The sequence below is a fragment of the Molothrus aeneus genome, chromosome 7, assembly GCF_037042795.1.
Source record: "Molothrus aeneus isolate 106 chromosome 7, BPBGC_Maene_1.0, whole genome shotgun sequence".
Classification (NCBI taxonomy): Eukaryota; Metazoa; Chordata; class Aves; order Passeriformes; family Icteridae; genus Molothrus; species Molothrus aeneus.
Genome location: NC_089652.1, coordinates 36,862,475 through 36,879,641, shown reverse-complemented (window position 1 = coordinate 36,879,641; position 17,167 = coordinate 36,862,475). Strand labels below are relative to the sequence as shown.

Sequence of the window (17,167 nt, the reverse complement as noted above, 5' to 3'; positions counted from 1 at the left end):
GGCTAAAGCTGGGATGGGACAATGAACTGCAAGATGCAAATGGAGCAGAACTGATCCCAGGGAGAGAGCCCGGGAGCGCTGGTGCATTTTGGGGCCATTTTGGTTCATCTTGGGTGCAGCCCTGGCTGGGCTCTGGTGCTGCCCAAGGTGGATCCATGGAGGAGATGCTTGGAATGAATCCCTGCTTCATTCTGGGACTCTGCCCAGCCCCTGCTCCAGGGCAGCCTGCACAAGGTGTTTTCCTCCCCTTTCCACGCAGGGAATCTCAGCAGATCCAGCCCAGCAGAAACTTTTCACAGCCTGCACTTCACCAGGCTTTAAAACTGAGGTAAAATGGGAGGAAATCCAAGCCCAGAGCTCGAGAGCATCACCCCAGGGCTGCTCTGCTCTCCCTCCATCCCTGTCTTGCCCTCTCCCCTTCATCCTTCCCCTCCTTGTTCTCTCCTTCTCTCTTCTCCCCCTTTTCTTTCTCCTTTTCTTCCCCTCTCCAACCCTGCCTTTCAAAACACCTGCAAAGTCCAAACCTACACATGTGGAAAACTTACACCCAGGATTTTGGGAAGGTTTTGCCATTCCATTTGGTTCACAAAGAAAACTCAGCCAGCAATTCAGCTGTTCTGAAATCAAAATAAATCCTCTCACAAAGGATTTTATTCCTCTCACCATTTTCAAAGCCAAACCAGCTTCCAGAGGGGATATAAACCCCCCCACAAATGCACCAGCAGCACGCCCTGGAGGGCTGGAACAGCTCCCCAGACTCCCAGGGGTGTGTCAGCAACCTGAACTGATGATCCCTGAGCTCCACAAATGCAGTTTTTATTCAAGGCTCTCCCATCTGAGGGCAGAGCTGCTGAAATCAGACCCCTCTGAGAAGAATTCTGACTCATTTCTGCTCTCCAACATCAAATAATTTCCACTCTGGTCCTTCCCCCATCACCTGGGCTACCCCAGGGTGGGTTCCTCGAGGCTGATCTGAGAGAGCCAAACAATTTCCTGCAGAGGGTTTGAAGCAGGACCCCAAAAAAGCAAAATAAAGACCAAGGGCAGGGCTTTGGAGGGGACAGGGACACCCCACAAGGCCAGGGAACAACGAGGGCTCTGCTCATAACCCAATATTTGGTGATGCAGGGGGGTCACACATCCAAACCTCAGCTCCAGGGGTTTGTTTGGACAGAAAAATGAAGAAAAAATCCTGGTGGGGTTTTTGGGGTGTCCTGTGCAGGGCCAGGAGCTGGGGTGAGGATGCTATGGGTGCTCTCCAGCTCAGCATCTTCAGTTTGATAGTTTTATCAATATCAGCAAGGATGGGTGATCCAGCAACAGAACCAAGTGTGAGGGTGATTATTGTTCTTACATTATTATATAAATATCACATAAAATATTATTTAGATTATTATATTAAATATTATCTCTTTTATAAATTATGGGGGAGTACAGCCTGTGATTAAAACGCACTCCAAAAAATTGGATTGTCAAGTGAAAACCTGGAAATTTCCACAGTTTATGAAGGTTTTGTTCCAAGAACCAGGGTGTTTTCCACAAGGTACCTGTGCCCTCACTCAGCTTGAAATTCAAACTCTCTGCATGCAGAGCAACTCCCAGACCAGGCCCTTCAATGGCCCCACTCAGTTTTACACCCACTCATTTTACATACCCACTCTAATTTTACAAACACTCAATTTTACAGAAATTCCACACTCATCCTGCACTGAACTGCACCAAAAGCACACTTTTTGTCCCTTATATCCCAAAACCCAGATTTGTGTGGAATAACAAGGAGAGAACACAGAACAACTGCTGCAATTCCTTCAGCTCTTTTGTTTGGTTTGTTTTTTGGGTTTTTTTTCACCCAGACAACCCCTTAAAAAAAGGAAAATACTTGGAATTACTGATGCTAAACTCCCCAAACATTCATTAGCCAGTGTTTAAACAGCTGGAGGGCACAGAGACATCCTCTCCCCTGCCCCAAGGAGGGACAATAAGCAAGGACAACACCTACCTTTGACAATCTGCTTGGCACAGGCATTATAAACTTGTTCCTGGGTTGTGTTGGGAGGTAACACCCTGTCAAAGACATAGGGCTTCCCTTGCTGCAAAAAAAAAAAAAAAAAAAGGAGAAATTCCATGAGATAAAGAACATTTCTTGCACTTTACCAGCCCAGTTTGCCAGCCTGGAATGCAGGATTTCCCACAGAGGAAGCTGGGCAGGGCACTGCACAGAGGAATGTTTTGTGGGCTGAACATATGGGATATTTTGGGTGCTCCACAGCTGTGTTTTGTTCTGTGGCTGGTAAATAAAAGGTGGCAGATGTTCCCTGTGTGCTCACACTGGGGTCACAGCCATGGATGTGGGACACAATCAGCTGGAACAGCAGGAGCTGGGTATTTCCTTCCCCTCCTGGGAATTCAGGGGGAATAGCCATTAATTAAATATAAATTTTGGGGAAATAGCCAGGTAAATACTGGGGGGGTAATCCTGAAAATACTGGGGGAATAATCCTGTAAACATCGGGGGAATAAACGAACCTGTAAATATTGGGGCAATAAACCTGTAAATATCAAGGGATAAACACTGTAAATATTGGGAGAATAATCCTGAAAATATTGGGGGAATAATCCTGAAAATATTGGGGAAATAGCCATGTAACTATTGGGGAAATAATCCTGTAAAGTCTGGGGGAATAGCCTTGTAAATATTGGGGGAATAATCCTGTAAATATTGGGGGAATAATCCTGTAAATATTGGGGGAATAGCCATGTAAGTTTTGGGGGACTCAACCTGCAAATATCAAGGGAATAAACCTGTAAATACTGGGGAATGATCCTGTAAATACTGGGGCAATAACCCTGCAAATATTGGGGGGATAATCCTGTCAATACTGGGGGAACAATTCCATAAATATTGGGGGATAATCCTGTAGATATTGGGGGAATAACCATGTAAATATTGGGAGAATAATCCTGTAAATATTGGGGGAATAGCCAGGTAAATATTGAGGAATAATTCTGTAAATATTGGGGGAATAACCAGGTAAATCTTGGGGCAATAACCCTGTAAATATCAAAGGAAAAACATGGTAAATATCAAGGGAACAATCCTGCAAATATCAGCAGAATAATCCTGTAAATATTGGGAGAATAAATCTGTAAATATTGGGAGAATAAATCTGTAAATATTGGGAGAAATAGCCATGTAAGTTTTGGGAGAATAAACCTACAAATATCAGAGGAATAAACGAACCTGTAAATATTGGGGCAATAAACTTGTAAATATTGGGGGAATAATCCTGTAAATATCAAGGGATTAACCCTGTAAATATTGGGAGAATAATCCCAAAAATATTGGGGGAAATAACCATGTAAGTTTGGGGGAATCAACCTGCAAATATCAGGGGAATAAACCTGTAAATATTGGGGCTATAACCCTGTAAATATGAAGGCAATAATCCTGCAAATATTGGGGGAATAGCCATGTAAATATTGGGGAAATAAACCTGTAAACATTGGGGAAATAGCCATGTAAATATCAAGGGAATAACCATGTAAATATCAGAGGAATAACCCTGTAAATACTGGGGGAATAGTTATGTAAGTATTGGAGAAATTGCCATGTGAATATTGGGGGAATAATCCTGTGAATATCAGGGAAATAGCCACGTAACTATTGAAGAAATTGTAATGTAAGTGTTGGGGGAATAACCGTGTAAATATCAGGGGAATGATCCTGTAAATATTGGGGGAATAAACCTGTAAATATTGGGGAATAGTTATACAAGTATTGAGGAAATAGCCATATAAATATTGGGGGAATAATCCAATAAATATTGGGGGAATAATCCTGTAAATACTGTGGGAATAAACCTGCAAATATTGGGGGAATAATCTGGTAAATATTGGGGTAATAAACCTGCAAATATTGGGGGAATAATTAGCTAAGTATTGGGATAATAGCCCTGTAAATATTGAGGCAATAACCCTGTAAATATTGTGGGAAGAGTTATGTAATATTGGGGAAATAGCAATGTAAATATTGGGGGAATAATCCTATAAATATGGGGAGGAATAATCCTGTAAATATCAAAGGAGAAACCCAATAAATATTGGAGCAATAACAGTGTAAATATCAGGGAAATAATCCTGCAAATATCAAGGGAGTAACCCAGTAAATATTGGGAGAATAATCCTGTAAATATTGGGGCAATAACCCTGTAAATATCTGTAGAAGTTTTGCTGTTCACTCCTACAAACCAGCGAAAGCTGTGCTGTAAGAAAAGCCCAGAGGGAAAATGAAATTTGCTGTCCTGAGTTCTGCTGAGCCCAAGGTGACCCAGAGCTGTCCCAGTACAGTCCCAGCACGCCACTGGTTTCATTTCCCTGCTGAAAACACAAATGTGCCACCAAAAGCACAGCTCAGAGCCAAACCAGGAGCCCAGCCCAGCCACTGCACCCTCAACTGGGATTTTATCCAGGAATTGCTGATTTTATTCAGGAATTCCTGATTTTATCCAGGGATTGCTGGGATTTTATTCAAGGATTGCTGGGATTTTATGCAGAAATTGCTGATTTTTTTTTCAGAAATGCAGGAATTGTTGGGATTTTTTTCAGGAATTGCTGGGATTTTTACCCCCAGCACCAACAAATCACTTCCCACATTGTGAGAAGGGCCCCACGGTGACATTTTGGGAAGGGCTGGTGTCACCCCAAGCCCCACAGTGACATTTTGGGAAGGGCTGGTGTCACCCCAAGCCCCACAGTGACATTTTGGGGGGGCTGGTGTCACCCCAAGCCCCACGGTCACATTTTGGGGGGGCTGGTGTCACCCCAAGCCCTGAGCTCCCTGATTCCCAAGTGACATTCCCACACGGATACACAAGAAAACCTTGATCCCTCCGTGCAACAACTGTCACTGCTCACAAGGCACAAACACCCCTAAAATCAGATTTTTGTGGCACTTCAAAGGCTGATCAATCCCCCACCCCCAGCACAATATTTCCATTTAAATCACGGATCCTTTATCCAGCACGGATGTGCAGCATCCTCCTCGTCTCCCATCACAGCTCCTGCTGTTCCCCCTTTGCCAAGGCACCACTACCCAGAAAACCAAGGCAAATTAACCCCTTCAGAGCTGAGGAGGTGGCTGGAGCCCCATTTCAGCTGAGGGAGGTGCCACCAGTGGCAGTGGCAGCGAGGCTGTGCTCAATTCACCGTGTTTGTCACGCTTTGATTCGACTTCCAGAGATCCCAGCAGGAGCTCCTGCAGCTTGGGGGAAAGGAGGCAGGGAGGGCTGAGCCTGTGATGTGTGATCCTGTTTCAGCTTTGGAGTTCCAGCATGAGAGGAGGGGATTTCCAAGCGGTTCAGGAGATAATTCCCAGGTTTGGGGCCACCCAAGGACCCCCCTGTAGGACACAAGAGGTGACTCCCGATTCCAGACCTCCCCCATTCCCAGGAAATTGGGGGAGTAGCCAGCACCCACCCCAAATTCTGTCTCTCCACACCTTCCCACGCTGGGATGCTCCCAGGCAGCCAAAGCTCTGCACTCCCAGCAGGAGCAGGGCCCAAATATTCCAGGGCCATTTCCCAGATTCTCAGAATTTTACCTCCTTTACCCCCATTTTCTCATCCCAAGCTTCAGGCCAAAAATCCTACAGATACACAGCCTCAAACATCCATTTATCCTCTGCTGCCATCAATCCAGCCCTTCCACAGAGCATCCCACACCTGGAATATCAGGGAGCCTCAAAAAAACCCCAATTTTATCCTAATTGTGCCCCACGCAGCTGGAAGAGGCACTGCCTGCAAATGGGATTTATCTGCCCAAAAAAAAAGCTGAAAATGTAAACCAGCAACCCATAAAAAATGTGCTCCACAGGTCAGCTTTCCTCCTCAGGAGGTTTTGGGGTTTTTTTGGAAGCTGAAAGGCTGGAAAAATCTGAAGGAAATAAGGTAATGTGGGGGATCACAGAGCATCTTCACTGACTGCACGCAATGGGAGCAGTGGGAGGTTTGGGGAGGGGTTTTGTGCTTCAAACCCACATTAATCCTCTTTTTTTTTTGTTTTTCTCCAGGAGTTCCTGGCTGGGTCTCTGGTGTTGGAGAAGTGTTGGGATCTTCCTGAGCCTTCCTTCTGCGCCCCCAGCCCCTCGCTGCCACATCCACCCGGCTTTGTGGGGTTGTTTGGGTTATTTGTGTCATCTCCTCCTTTCTGACAGGTTTTCCTCAAAGGCAACAAAAGCCACATCCACCCTACAAAGGCAACACCCTCCAGATCCAAGGGGTTTGCCCCAAAGCAGGAGGGAGAATGAGCAACCATGAAAATCCCGATTTTCAGCCCTTTTCTCCCTATTGTCACCATCACAAGTGGCACAACTGCTTTCTTTATTTTTTTCCTTTTTTTTTTTTTTTGTTTCAAATGTAACTCATCCTGCATTAAATACCAAAATCAGGCAGCAACTCAAGCAAACAAGCAGCCAGAAAGAAATTGTTGTTTTCCGAGCCACGCCAACGATTTGCTCTGTGCACCTCCATGTATTATTTTCCCAAGTTTCTCATGGCATGCAGAGTATTATCTGCCATCCATAAATCACATTTCCCTTCCTCCCAGCAGCCCCCCTGCCAATCTGTTCCATTAGCTTGTGCCACTGCTGCATAATGGCTGGGATAAGTGCTCTGAGCCACCCACACAATTCCTGCTGAATTGCATCCACAGCCACAGAGATTCTGCTCTGGATACCACCAGCAATTCTCTTCAGACATATTGACAATTATTATTTCACTTCTTTGGTTTCCTACTGGGTTTAAAGGCATTAAAAATAATAAAACAAAGAGGATTTCACAAGCACAAAAAGAGATTTTCACCATAAACCCCCAAATTTGCCCCGGCAACATCTCAGAGCGGCGCTGCCACCAGAAGCTAATGCAGCCTCAATTAAAGAAATTAAAAATAACCAAACACATTTCCTGGTTTGATCAAGAAATAAATCAACCTCAACTCCCCAGAACTGCCCAGGGAGAGGAAATGAGGAGAGCTCAGTGCTGGGGGTGGGAAGCCCTGCTGGAATTCCAGGATGAATTCCCTGGGACCCCCAGCCTGGGAGGGGCAGGGAGGTGACACCTCCCCTCCAGGCACTGACCCCACAAAATAAAACCTTATAAAAGCCATGGGCAAGGTGGGATGGCTCAGAACAGAATTCCCAGCTGCTGGAGTAGAGATGGACCAGACAGACAACAAAAAGCTGGATTTGTTTGATTCTGGGGAGCCTGGCGGGAGGCACTTGAGTGGGATGAGGGATTTTAGCCTGAAACCAAAATCAGAGATTCTCACAGGGGCACCAAAGCACAGAGGCAGGAGGGGACCCTGAGAAGCTTCCAGGGAAGCTGTGGCTGCCCCTGGAGCCCTGGAATGCCCCAAGGCCAGGCTGGATGGGACTGGCAGCAGCCTGGGGCAGGGGAGGTGTCCCTGCCATGGCAGGGGTGGCGCTGGGTGGGATTTAGGGCCCCTCCAACCCCAAAGCTGCGAGGGATGCTCTGAGCCATTTCAGGACGAAGGCAAGGCAAGGGAGAGCCAGGGCTGATCTGAGGAGGAGGAAGCACAGGGACAAAAGGGACCAAAGGGACAAAAGCCCCAGCTGAAGCAGCTGCTGCTGCTCACACCTGCACAGTCCTATCCCCTCCCAAAATTCCTTCAAACTCCTCTTCCAGGTGAGGAAATCTGCATTTTGCATTTGGGGTGTAAGGACCGGCCAGCAAAGCGGGGCTGAGGATCACAAGGTCCTCGTGCTCCAGGCCACCAAGCCCCTGTGTCCACACTGCCCCTGGTGCCAGGAGGGGTGGGAAGGCAGCAGGAGGGCTCCTTCCCCCCTGTCTGCATCCCCTTTAATGATAAATAAAAATTATTAAGTGATTTTAAAATATCATTAAATATCAACATGTAAAAATTAATACATTATTATATGTGAATATTACTATAATATATTGTGTTATTGTATTATATATTGCATATATCATATTGTATATATGATGTTAATAGACAATATTACATACTGTACATTATATTATATTAATTAATTAATTACTTATAATATTATATTAATTAATTAATATATTATTATAATAATATATTAATTAATATATTATATTAATATTATATATACTGTATATATAATATACAGTATATATTATACTATATTGTGATATAATTACATACTTATATATAATTATATAATTATATAATTATACTTATACATATAATTATGATCATATTATACTATATTATTATATAATTAATAATATATATTATTATATTATTTATATATTTATATATATTTTATATTAATTATTCTTTTTTAAAGATTATTTAAATCCTGGACCCTGTGGCAGGGCTGCCTGAGCCTTGCAATCACTCAGGGAAGCTGCACAAACCAAATCCCCCAGCTCATCCTGACTCCCTTGGCTGTGCTGAGCCCCTGTCATTGTCACCCATCCTGAGAGTTTAACGTTTCACAATGTAGTAATATATATAAAGCAAGACTAGTTTAAACTTTAGACTTTTTAAAGCAGAGATTAGTCCTTCTTCTTCACTTTCTTCTTCATAAGTTTAAGCAATATTGTGTAATTAAATAAAAAAGTCCACATTACAGAACACAAGTAGTCAGTTATTAAGTTAAAAATAAAAATAATTTAAATGTCATTTCTTAATTAGAGAGTTTATCCTTTAACAGCCTTATAGGAAGAAAGATACAGCTCTATTTTTATCTTGTTGGAAGAAAGAGCTGTAAAACTCACAGTTTGTAAAGACTGTAATATAAATAAAAACTAATAAACATCTGAGTCCAAACAAAAAAATACTGTCCCACATATTTAATCCCAACCTTAACCAAAAAAACCCACCAAAAACCCAACAAACCAACACCCCATGGCTCTGTGCTCAGGGCAGGGATGTTGATGGATGCAGCTGGGATGATCCCGGATTTATGAGGATTTATGGGGATTTAGGGCACCCCACACCCCAAACTGGTGGCCAGGTAACGGAGCCCCCTGAGGTGGAGCAGATCAATTAATGAGAATTATTTCCCTGACAGTTCCCAGCACCCCAAGTGCTCTTGCAGGAGAGGGTTTATAAATAAAAGATGGGAAACTGCAGGCCTGGAGGATGGAATTGTTCAAAGCAAACTCTCCAGTGGTTTTGGGGAGCGGAGGCACGGAGCTGCTCCCTGGGAAGGTGGAATAAACCCCATTCCTTCCCTCCAGCTGCAGAGCAGGAATTAAAGCCTTTTCCTTGGAAAAAGGGACAGGCCACACGTGCTGAAGGCTCCTTCCACTGCCAAAGGGATAAATTGCTGGCCCTGAAAATTCCCCTGGAATTCCAGAGAATTTTTTAGATGGAGTGTGGTGTTGAGAGGGTCCCAGGATGAGGTGAGAGATGAGAATTGACTCCATGTTCTCAGAAGGCTGATATATTATATCATATTATATCATATATTATATCATATCTTATATTATATCATATTATATCATATCATATTATATTATTCTAAAGAAAGAGAAAGGAGATGTCAGAAGGTTAAAAAAGAATGAATAATAAAAACCTGTGACTGACCAGAGTCCCTACTGGGGACTGGGACTGGTCATTAATTAACAACAATTCCCATGGAACCAATCAAAGATGCACCTGTTGGTGAGCAACCTCCAGATCACATTCCAAAAGCAATCAGATAATTATTGTTCACATTTCTTTTCTGAGGCTTCTCAGCAGAAAAATCCTGGGCAAAGAAGATTTTTCAGAAAATATCAGGGTGACAATGGAGGGAACTCTTTTCCCCACAGCCCACAGGGATGCTGCAGCTCCAAGGTTGTTGCTGCTGGTAAAGCCCAAGAAATAAACAGGATCCCGTTCTCCTAAAGCCATTTATCTCTGCTGGGAATTGAAAATATGGTTGGAAACAAATGGAGAAAATAAAAGCAGGTCAGAAAAACCAGCAAAATTCAGCTGTGCTGACTCAGGAAATGCTGCTGCCATCCCAATCCCTCTTCTGTGCCAGCCTGCCCCATAAAAACATTGGAACAGCAGCAAATCACCCAGTGGGTGAAAATGCAGAAGCCCTGAAAGATAGAAAATAAGGAAAGAAAAAGAAAAGGAAAAAGGAAAGAAAGAATAAGGAAAGGAAAAGAATAACAAATCTATCCAGAATAACCTGAATACGCCACCAGGTCAAACCAAAGCGTCAAAAAAAAAACCCAAAAATCCCTAAATCTTGGTAATATTCCTAAAACTCATTTGGAAAATAAATGAAAGCAGGCAGCCCTGCATGAGCAGGTGCTGCAGAGCAACTGGAGTCAGAGCCAGCATTACTTGTGCAGAGGGGGCTCAGTTATTGATTTCCCTCCTGAATATTTCTGTGGAGCTGCTGGAGTTTGGCTCGTGGCCAGTGATCCACTTTGCTTGCTGCCAGCAGAAAGAACTTTTTAACTCCCTGCAAGCAAATCTCCCCCCCTCAGAAAGCATCATTTCATTTGGGTGTGGAACTGCAATTCAGGAAATCAAACCCTGGGAATTTTATTTTAAATTAAAGAATTATTTCATTATTTCCACCTGGAAAAAAGGACTCTTCCAGAAAGGAAGTATAAAGATCTCCCAAAACAAAGGCAGCTATTAAAAAAAAAAACCCTCTTGGGCAACATTTTTGCATAGTTCTGACACAGCAATACTCAGAGCAGCAGCTCTCTCATCATTATTGACCTGCACTGGTGCAACCAAGTCACTGCCAGACTCAAAATAATCCAAATTTTCTCCAGTTTTTCCCAGGCTCCAGCATTTCAGTTCTACCTAGTCCCTTAGAGCAACGGGAGGAGAGAATTTGGGAATTTCTGTTATAAATTCTATAAATTTCTATTTTATAAATTCTATAAAATACATTAGAAATTTTATAATCTATTTTATAGAATTTATAAAATAGAAATTTTATAATCTATTTGATCGATTATAAAACAGTGCAAATTAACAGTTTTGACAGAAAAGGCAGAGGAATATTCTTGGTAGAAGAAAAGGGAAAGAAGGAGGCCATAATTCATAATTCAAGCCTGAGACCCCTCTAACACAGGAGAAATTGAGAATGAAGAGAGAACAGCGGATATCAGGAAAAGTTTCTTCCCAGAAAGGGTGACCAAGTGATCAGGAAAGTGGTGGAGTCCTCACCCAGGAGGGATTTAAAATCCACGTGGATGTGGCGTTTGGGAACATGGGCCCATGGTGGGGATTCCTTGGGGAAAGGCTGGGTTCAGTCATCTTCAAGGTCTTTTCCAACCTGAATTCCACGATTTTCTGTTCTGCCAAGATTCAGCACTTGGAAACTGATCTTACACTACTGTTGTTTTGTTGTGACTGAGGGAACACCGTGGTTTCCTTTTCACAAAACCAGAATTTCCCAGCAGGAAAATAAAGCCCATCCTGGAGCAGCAGAGGGAGGAGGGTCAGACAGGGCCACCACGGGGCTGAGCTCATGGGGGGAGCAGGGTTTAGGATACCCCAAAAAAAGCAGAGCAGGTGGATGTTTCCAACCAAAGCAGGTTTGGGGGAAGCCCCCAGGAGCCCAGCTGTGCCCTGTGTTAATGTTTATATTTGTTAAACCTATCCCTGGCAGATCTCTGGGGTGATATTTATGGTTTTGACTTAATTCTTACATATTTCACCTCATGGACTCGTGCCACAGTGTATTTTTTCTTAGCTAATTAAGTTATGACACACAAACCTACAGTGCTGCATTCTAATTTCTTCGTTTACCTTTGTACTTTATTTTTTTTCTGTTTTAAACTCTAAAACTCTAAACTTTCTTTTACTTAGTTTCTACTTTATAAATACACTATAGAAACTGTACACACACTAGAAATACACTATAGAAAATAAATACACTATAGAAACTATAAATACACTATAGAAACTATACATCTACTAGAAATACACTATAGAAAATAAATACACTACAGAAATTATACATATACTAGAAATACACTATAGAAAATAAATACACTATAGAAACTATAATACACTTGAAATACACTATAGAAATTATACATATACTAGAAATACACTATAGAAAATAAATACACTATAGAAACTATAAATACACTATAGAAACTATACATACACTATAGAAACTATACATACACTATAAATACACTATAGAAAATAAATACACTACAGAAATTATACATCTACTAGAAATACACTATAGAAAATAAATACACTATAGAAACTATAATACACTTGAAATACATTATAGAAATTATACATCTACTAGAAATACACTATAGAAAATAAATAACATTTATATATTATATAATAATATAAATACACTACAGAAATGATACACACACTAGAAATACACTATAGAAACTATAAATACACTATAGAAAATAAGTATACTGTAGAAACTATACATCTACTAGAAATACACTATAGAAAATAAATACACTACAGAAATTATACATATACTAGAAATACACTATAGAAAATAAATAGAAATAGAATAAATAGAAACTATTAAAAAATAAGTAAAAACTAATAATATTAAAATAAATAAATAGAAACTAAATACACACTAGAAATACACTATAGAAACTATAAATATACTATAGAAACGATACATTCCCTATAAATGCAATATAGAAAATAAATGTACTACAGAAACAATACACACACTAGAAATACACTATAGAAATACTATATGTGTTTCTACTTTAAACTATAAATCCACATTCTCACTTCTAACACCGAAGTTTATCAGCCTTTTTCAAGGTCTCAGACCAAACCCTGAGTTTAATTCCAAGCTTTAGCTCACAAACCCAAAATTCTGGGAGTTCCTAACATTTCAGATTCCAACCTTTGCTCAGGGTGCATTATCCAGGGGTGAATCCAGAGCCTCATTTATTGTGTGGCTGATTCCCAAAGCCTGGGGTGGAACAGGAATGTTCTCCCCGCTCTGCAAGCCTCAGGAGCAGAAACCACAGCCCAAAATTGCAAAGGGCAGCAGCAGCACCCAGGGCTCTGCATTTCCTGCAGCATCTCCAGGAAAAGGGATGCTCCAAAGGGCTGGAAGGGCAGAGCGGGGATCAGGAAAACTTCCACAGACACAGGAGGGGCTGGTCTGCAGCCCTGGGAGATTTGATGTAAAAATACAGCACACAGACATTTAGCAGAAACTTCATAAACTTCTGTTTCTATAGTTGTAAGAATATGCTTTAAATAAGTGAGAAACTGTACTGGGTAAGATGGTGAAGGGTTTATAGGGTAGGGGTGGGGCTGTATGGAGAAAGATGAGAGTTTAGAAATTACAATAGAAACAGAGTTTAGAAGTTGTTAACAGAAACATTCTGTGCAAATGAGACAGAAGCCATTGGACAAAAGTATCCACAGTGCAGCAAAATTAAGTGATAGGTCAGAAAGGCAAAATAAACGCTGTGACCATTGTCTGTTGGGTTAGAAAATTCCATATTGCCCTGTAATAGAGAAATGCCTTCATGCCTTGTAATGAAGAAACTTGTGACTGCTCTTGAGCTATGGCCGACTGCTCGCTCCTCTAAAATCTCCCAGCCCCTGAGATTGATGTTTATCTGAGTAATAAATCATTCTTAGCTTGAAAATAATCCCATCCCTTCATTTCTACAATGACAGGGCAGCACGGCGCTGGCTGGGGTTTGTCCCAGCCAGATTTGATCATTCCTGAAGTCCCCTGCAGCACCTTTAAAAGCACCATGACGCACTTTTGGTGACGTTGTTATGGCATTGTCACAACAGGTCCTGCCAAGAGCTTCATGGCAGTGCTGAGGTCTGCACCCCCAAATCCACCGTGAAACCTGGCTCAGCATCCCAAGGGCTGCAGGGACAGCTGAGGTGTGTTGGGTTTGTGAGGTCCCCAGGACAAGGTGAGAGATGAGAATCTGACTCCACGTTCTCAGAAGGCTGATTGATTATTATATTTATTATCTATTTTACTGTTTATATTATTATATTATTTATTCTATATTTGATATTATATACAATATAACAATGTATAATATATTATATATATTATATTGTATTATATTGTATTGTTATATATTACATTATATTACATTGTTATATATTATGTTCTTATAAGAATGCTATACTAAAACCATACTAAAGAAAGAGAAAGGATACATCAGAAGGCTTAGCAAGAATGATAATGAAAATCTTGTGGCTGACTCCTCCCCAGCTGGCCATGATTGGTCATTAAGTTAAAACAATTCACATGGCACCAACCAAACATTGACCAGTCGGTAAACACAATGTCCAAACACATTCCAAAGCAGCAAAACACAGCAGAAGCAATGAGATAATAATTGTTCTCATTTTTCTGCCAGGTTTCTCAGCTTCCCAGGAGCAGAAATCCTGGTGAAGGGAATTTTTTGGGAAATATGGCAGTGACAGGTGTGGAAGGTGGCAGAGCCCCCAGGGGACAGCAGCCACCTGCAAAGGGATCCCCCTGCAGGGCCAGCCCTGAGCCCCCTGTGCCCTGCACTGCTCTGGGGCACTGCCAGGGCTGTGCCACCCCAAAATAGCTGCTGGCACCCCAAAATACCCCCTCAGACCCCAAAATACCCGCTCGCACCCCAAAATACCTCCCCGCATCCCAAAATACCTGCTCGCACCCCAAAATACCCACTCGCATCCCAAAATACCTGCTCGCACCCCAAAATACCTGCTCGCACCCCAAAATACCCGCTCACACCCCAAAATACCTCCCCGCACCCCAAAATACCCGCTCACACCCCAAAATACCCGCTGGCACCCCAAAATACCTGCTCGCACCCCAAAATACCCGCTCGCACCCCAAAATACCCGCTGGCACCCCAAAGTACCCGCTCAGACCCCAAAATACCTCCCCGCACCCCAAAATACCCGCTGGCACCCCAAAATACCCGCTCACACCCCAAAACACCTGCTCACACCCCAAAATACCTCCCCGCACCTCGTGCCATGCCCCAAATACCTGTTCAAACCCTCTGCCACACCCCAAATACCTGCTAAAACCCCAAATACCTGCTAAAACCCCGTGCCACACCCAAATACCTGCTCAAACCAAAAATACCTGCCCAAACGCTGTGCCACACCCAAAAAACCCTGTTCAAACCCTGTGCCACACTTGAAATACCTGCTCAAACCCAAAATAGCTGCTCAAATCCTGTGCCCCACCCCAAATACCCGCTCAAACCCCATGCCACACCCAAAATACCTGCTCACACCCCAAAATACCAGCTCAAATCCTGTGCCACACACAAAACCCCTGTTCAAACCCCAAGCCACACCTGAAATACCTTCTCAAACCCAAAATACCTGCTCAAACCCCATAGCACACCCCAAATACCTTCTCAAACCCAAAATTCCTTCTCACACCCCATGCTACACCCAAATTACCTTCTCAAACCCCAAGCCACACCCCAAACACCTGCCCTCCTCAAGCACAAGCGCTTGGGAAAGAGGTAATGATGCAAAAATTATAGATTTTAATAATTTTTTTAGTGTAAGGATTTTTTCCCTGATGCAGCTTGGGGGTCTAGGAAAACCTTTATATATTATATATTAAAATATAACATTGTATATATTACATATTTATATTATATATATATTATAAAATAAATAAAATAAAGAATGGCTCGTTTTAAGGAAAACAAGACTATCCCATATATATGATATAATATGATATAATATATAATATATGATTAATATATAATAATATATATTATTAATATCAATATAATATAATATAATATAATATAATATAATAATTTTATATATTATAGATTTATAATATACAATAATTTTATATATTAATTTAATATATTTATAATAATAATATATAATATTTATAATAATATCGATATAATGATTTTATATATTAATATAATATATAAAGATAATATTATAAAAACATAATATTATACTAAGATATATTATATTGCATATAATATAATAATACATATTTATTTATATATTTTTTATATATAAATAGATATCTATAATAATTTATAATAATTTATTAATATATTAATAAAAACATATATTTATTTATCATATATAAATATATGTATTATAAATAAAATAAAGAATGGCTCATTTTAAGGAAAATACAAATATCCCATATTTATAACATATGTATTATATATAATATGATATATAACAATAACATTATAATAGCATACTATTATAGTAATATGTATATTATATAGTATATATTATCTGCTAACAATATATATTACTAAATATATGTATATTTATAGAATATAAATATATAAAATTAATATATACATATAAATAAATATATATGTAAAAAAAAAGAATGGCTCATTTTAAGGGAAACACAAATATCCCACATTTAGGGATTGCCTCTGATCCATTCTGGCACAAACCCAGCCACAAAACCCCCTCATTTTGGCTTTTTCTCCCATTTTCCCCCAGCTCCTCCCAGCATTCCCACCTTCCTCCTGCACACTCAGGGCACAGAATTAAGTTTTTGATGCTTCGTTTGAAGTTTAGGGCTGAATTTACTCCATAATCCTCAGAAAATCTGGGCTGCACACACAGCGAGCCACACAGGGAATAAATCCTCCACCACCAACACAAACAAACATTTTCTCATCCAGGAGAATGTTTCTCCACGTGCTCCTGTGTAGCGAGATTAATTCTGCTTTCCAGATTGGTTTGCAGCGCTGAACTGTTCTTGCTTTGAAGTGAAATTGTGAGAGATGCCAGGAAGGGAGAAATAATCAAATCAAATAATCAACCCAAGTGACAGCAGCTGCACGCTGGGAATTTGTGGGTGGCCCAGAAAGGGAGGGAAAAAACACAAAAAAAAAACCACGGGGAGAGGTCCTGAGAGGAGAAAATCAGGCAAAATGCAAGATAAAAAGAAGAAGAAAGGATAAAGGGATGAAAAGTAATAGAAGGAGAGAAGGTGAAAGGGAGAAAGGTGAAAAGTAAGAAAAGGAGAGAAGGGGAAAAGTGATAGAAAAGGAGAGAGGGGAAAAATAATAGAAAATGAGAGAGGGGAAAAGTAATAAAAAAGGAGAGAGAGGAAAAGTAATAAAACAGAAGGGGGGGAAGTAATAGAAAAGGAGAGAGGGAGAACAGAAATATAAAATAAAAGTAGCTT

General features: G+C 41.0%; 1 protein-coding gene across 1 annotated transcript in view; it reads right to left on the bottom strand.

The window, feature by feature from the left end:
- The window catches only part of KIF5C (kinesin family member 5C), an 81,347-nt gene that overhangs the window by 50,579 nt on the left and 13,601 nt on the right, over positions 1 to 17,167 (bottom strand). The window contains exon 2 of the mRNA XM_066553836.1: positions 2,000 to 2,090. Within this exon, the coding sequence (XP_066409933.1) occupies positions 2,000 to 2,090 (91 nt within the window). The remainder of the gene's footprint in view (positions 1 to 1,999; positions 2,091 to 17,167) is intronic.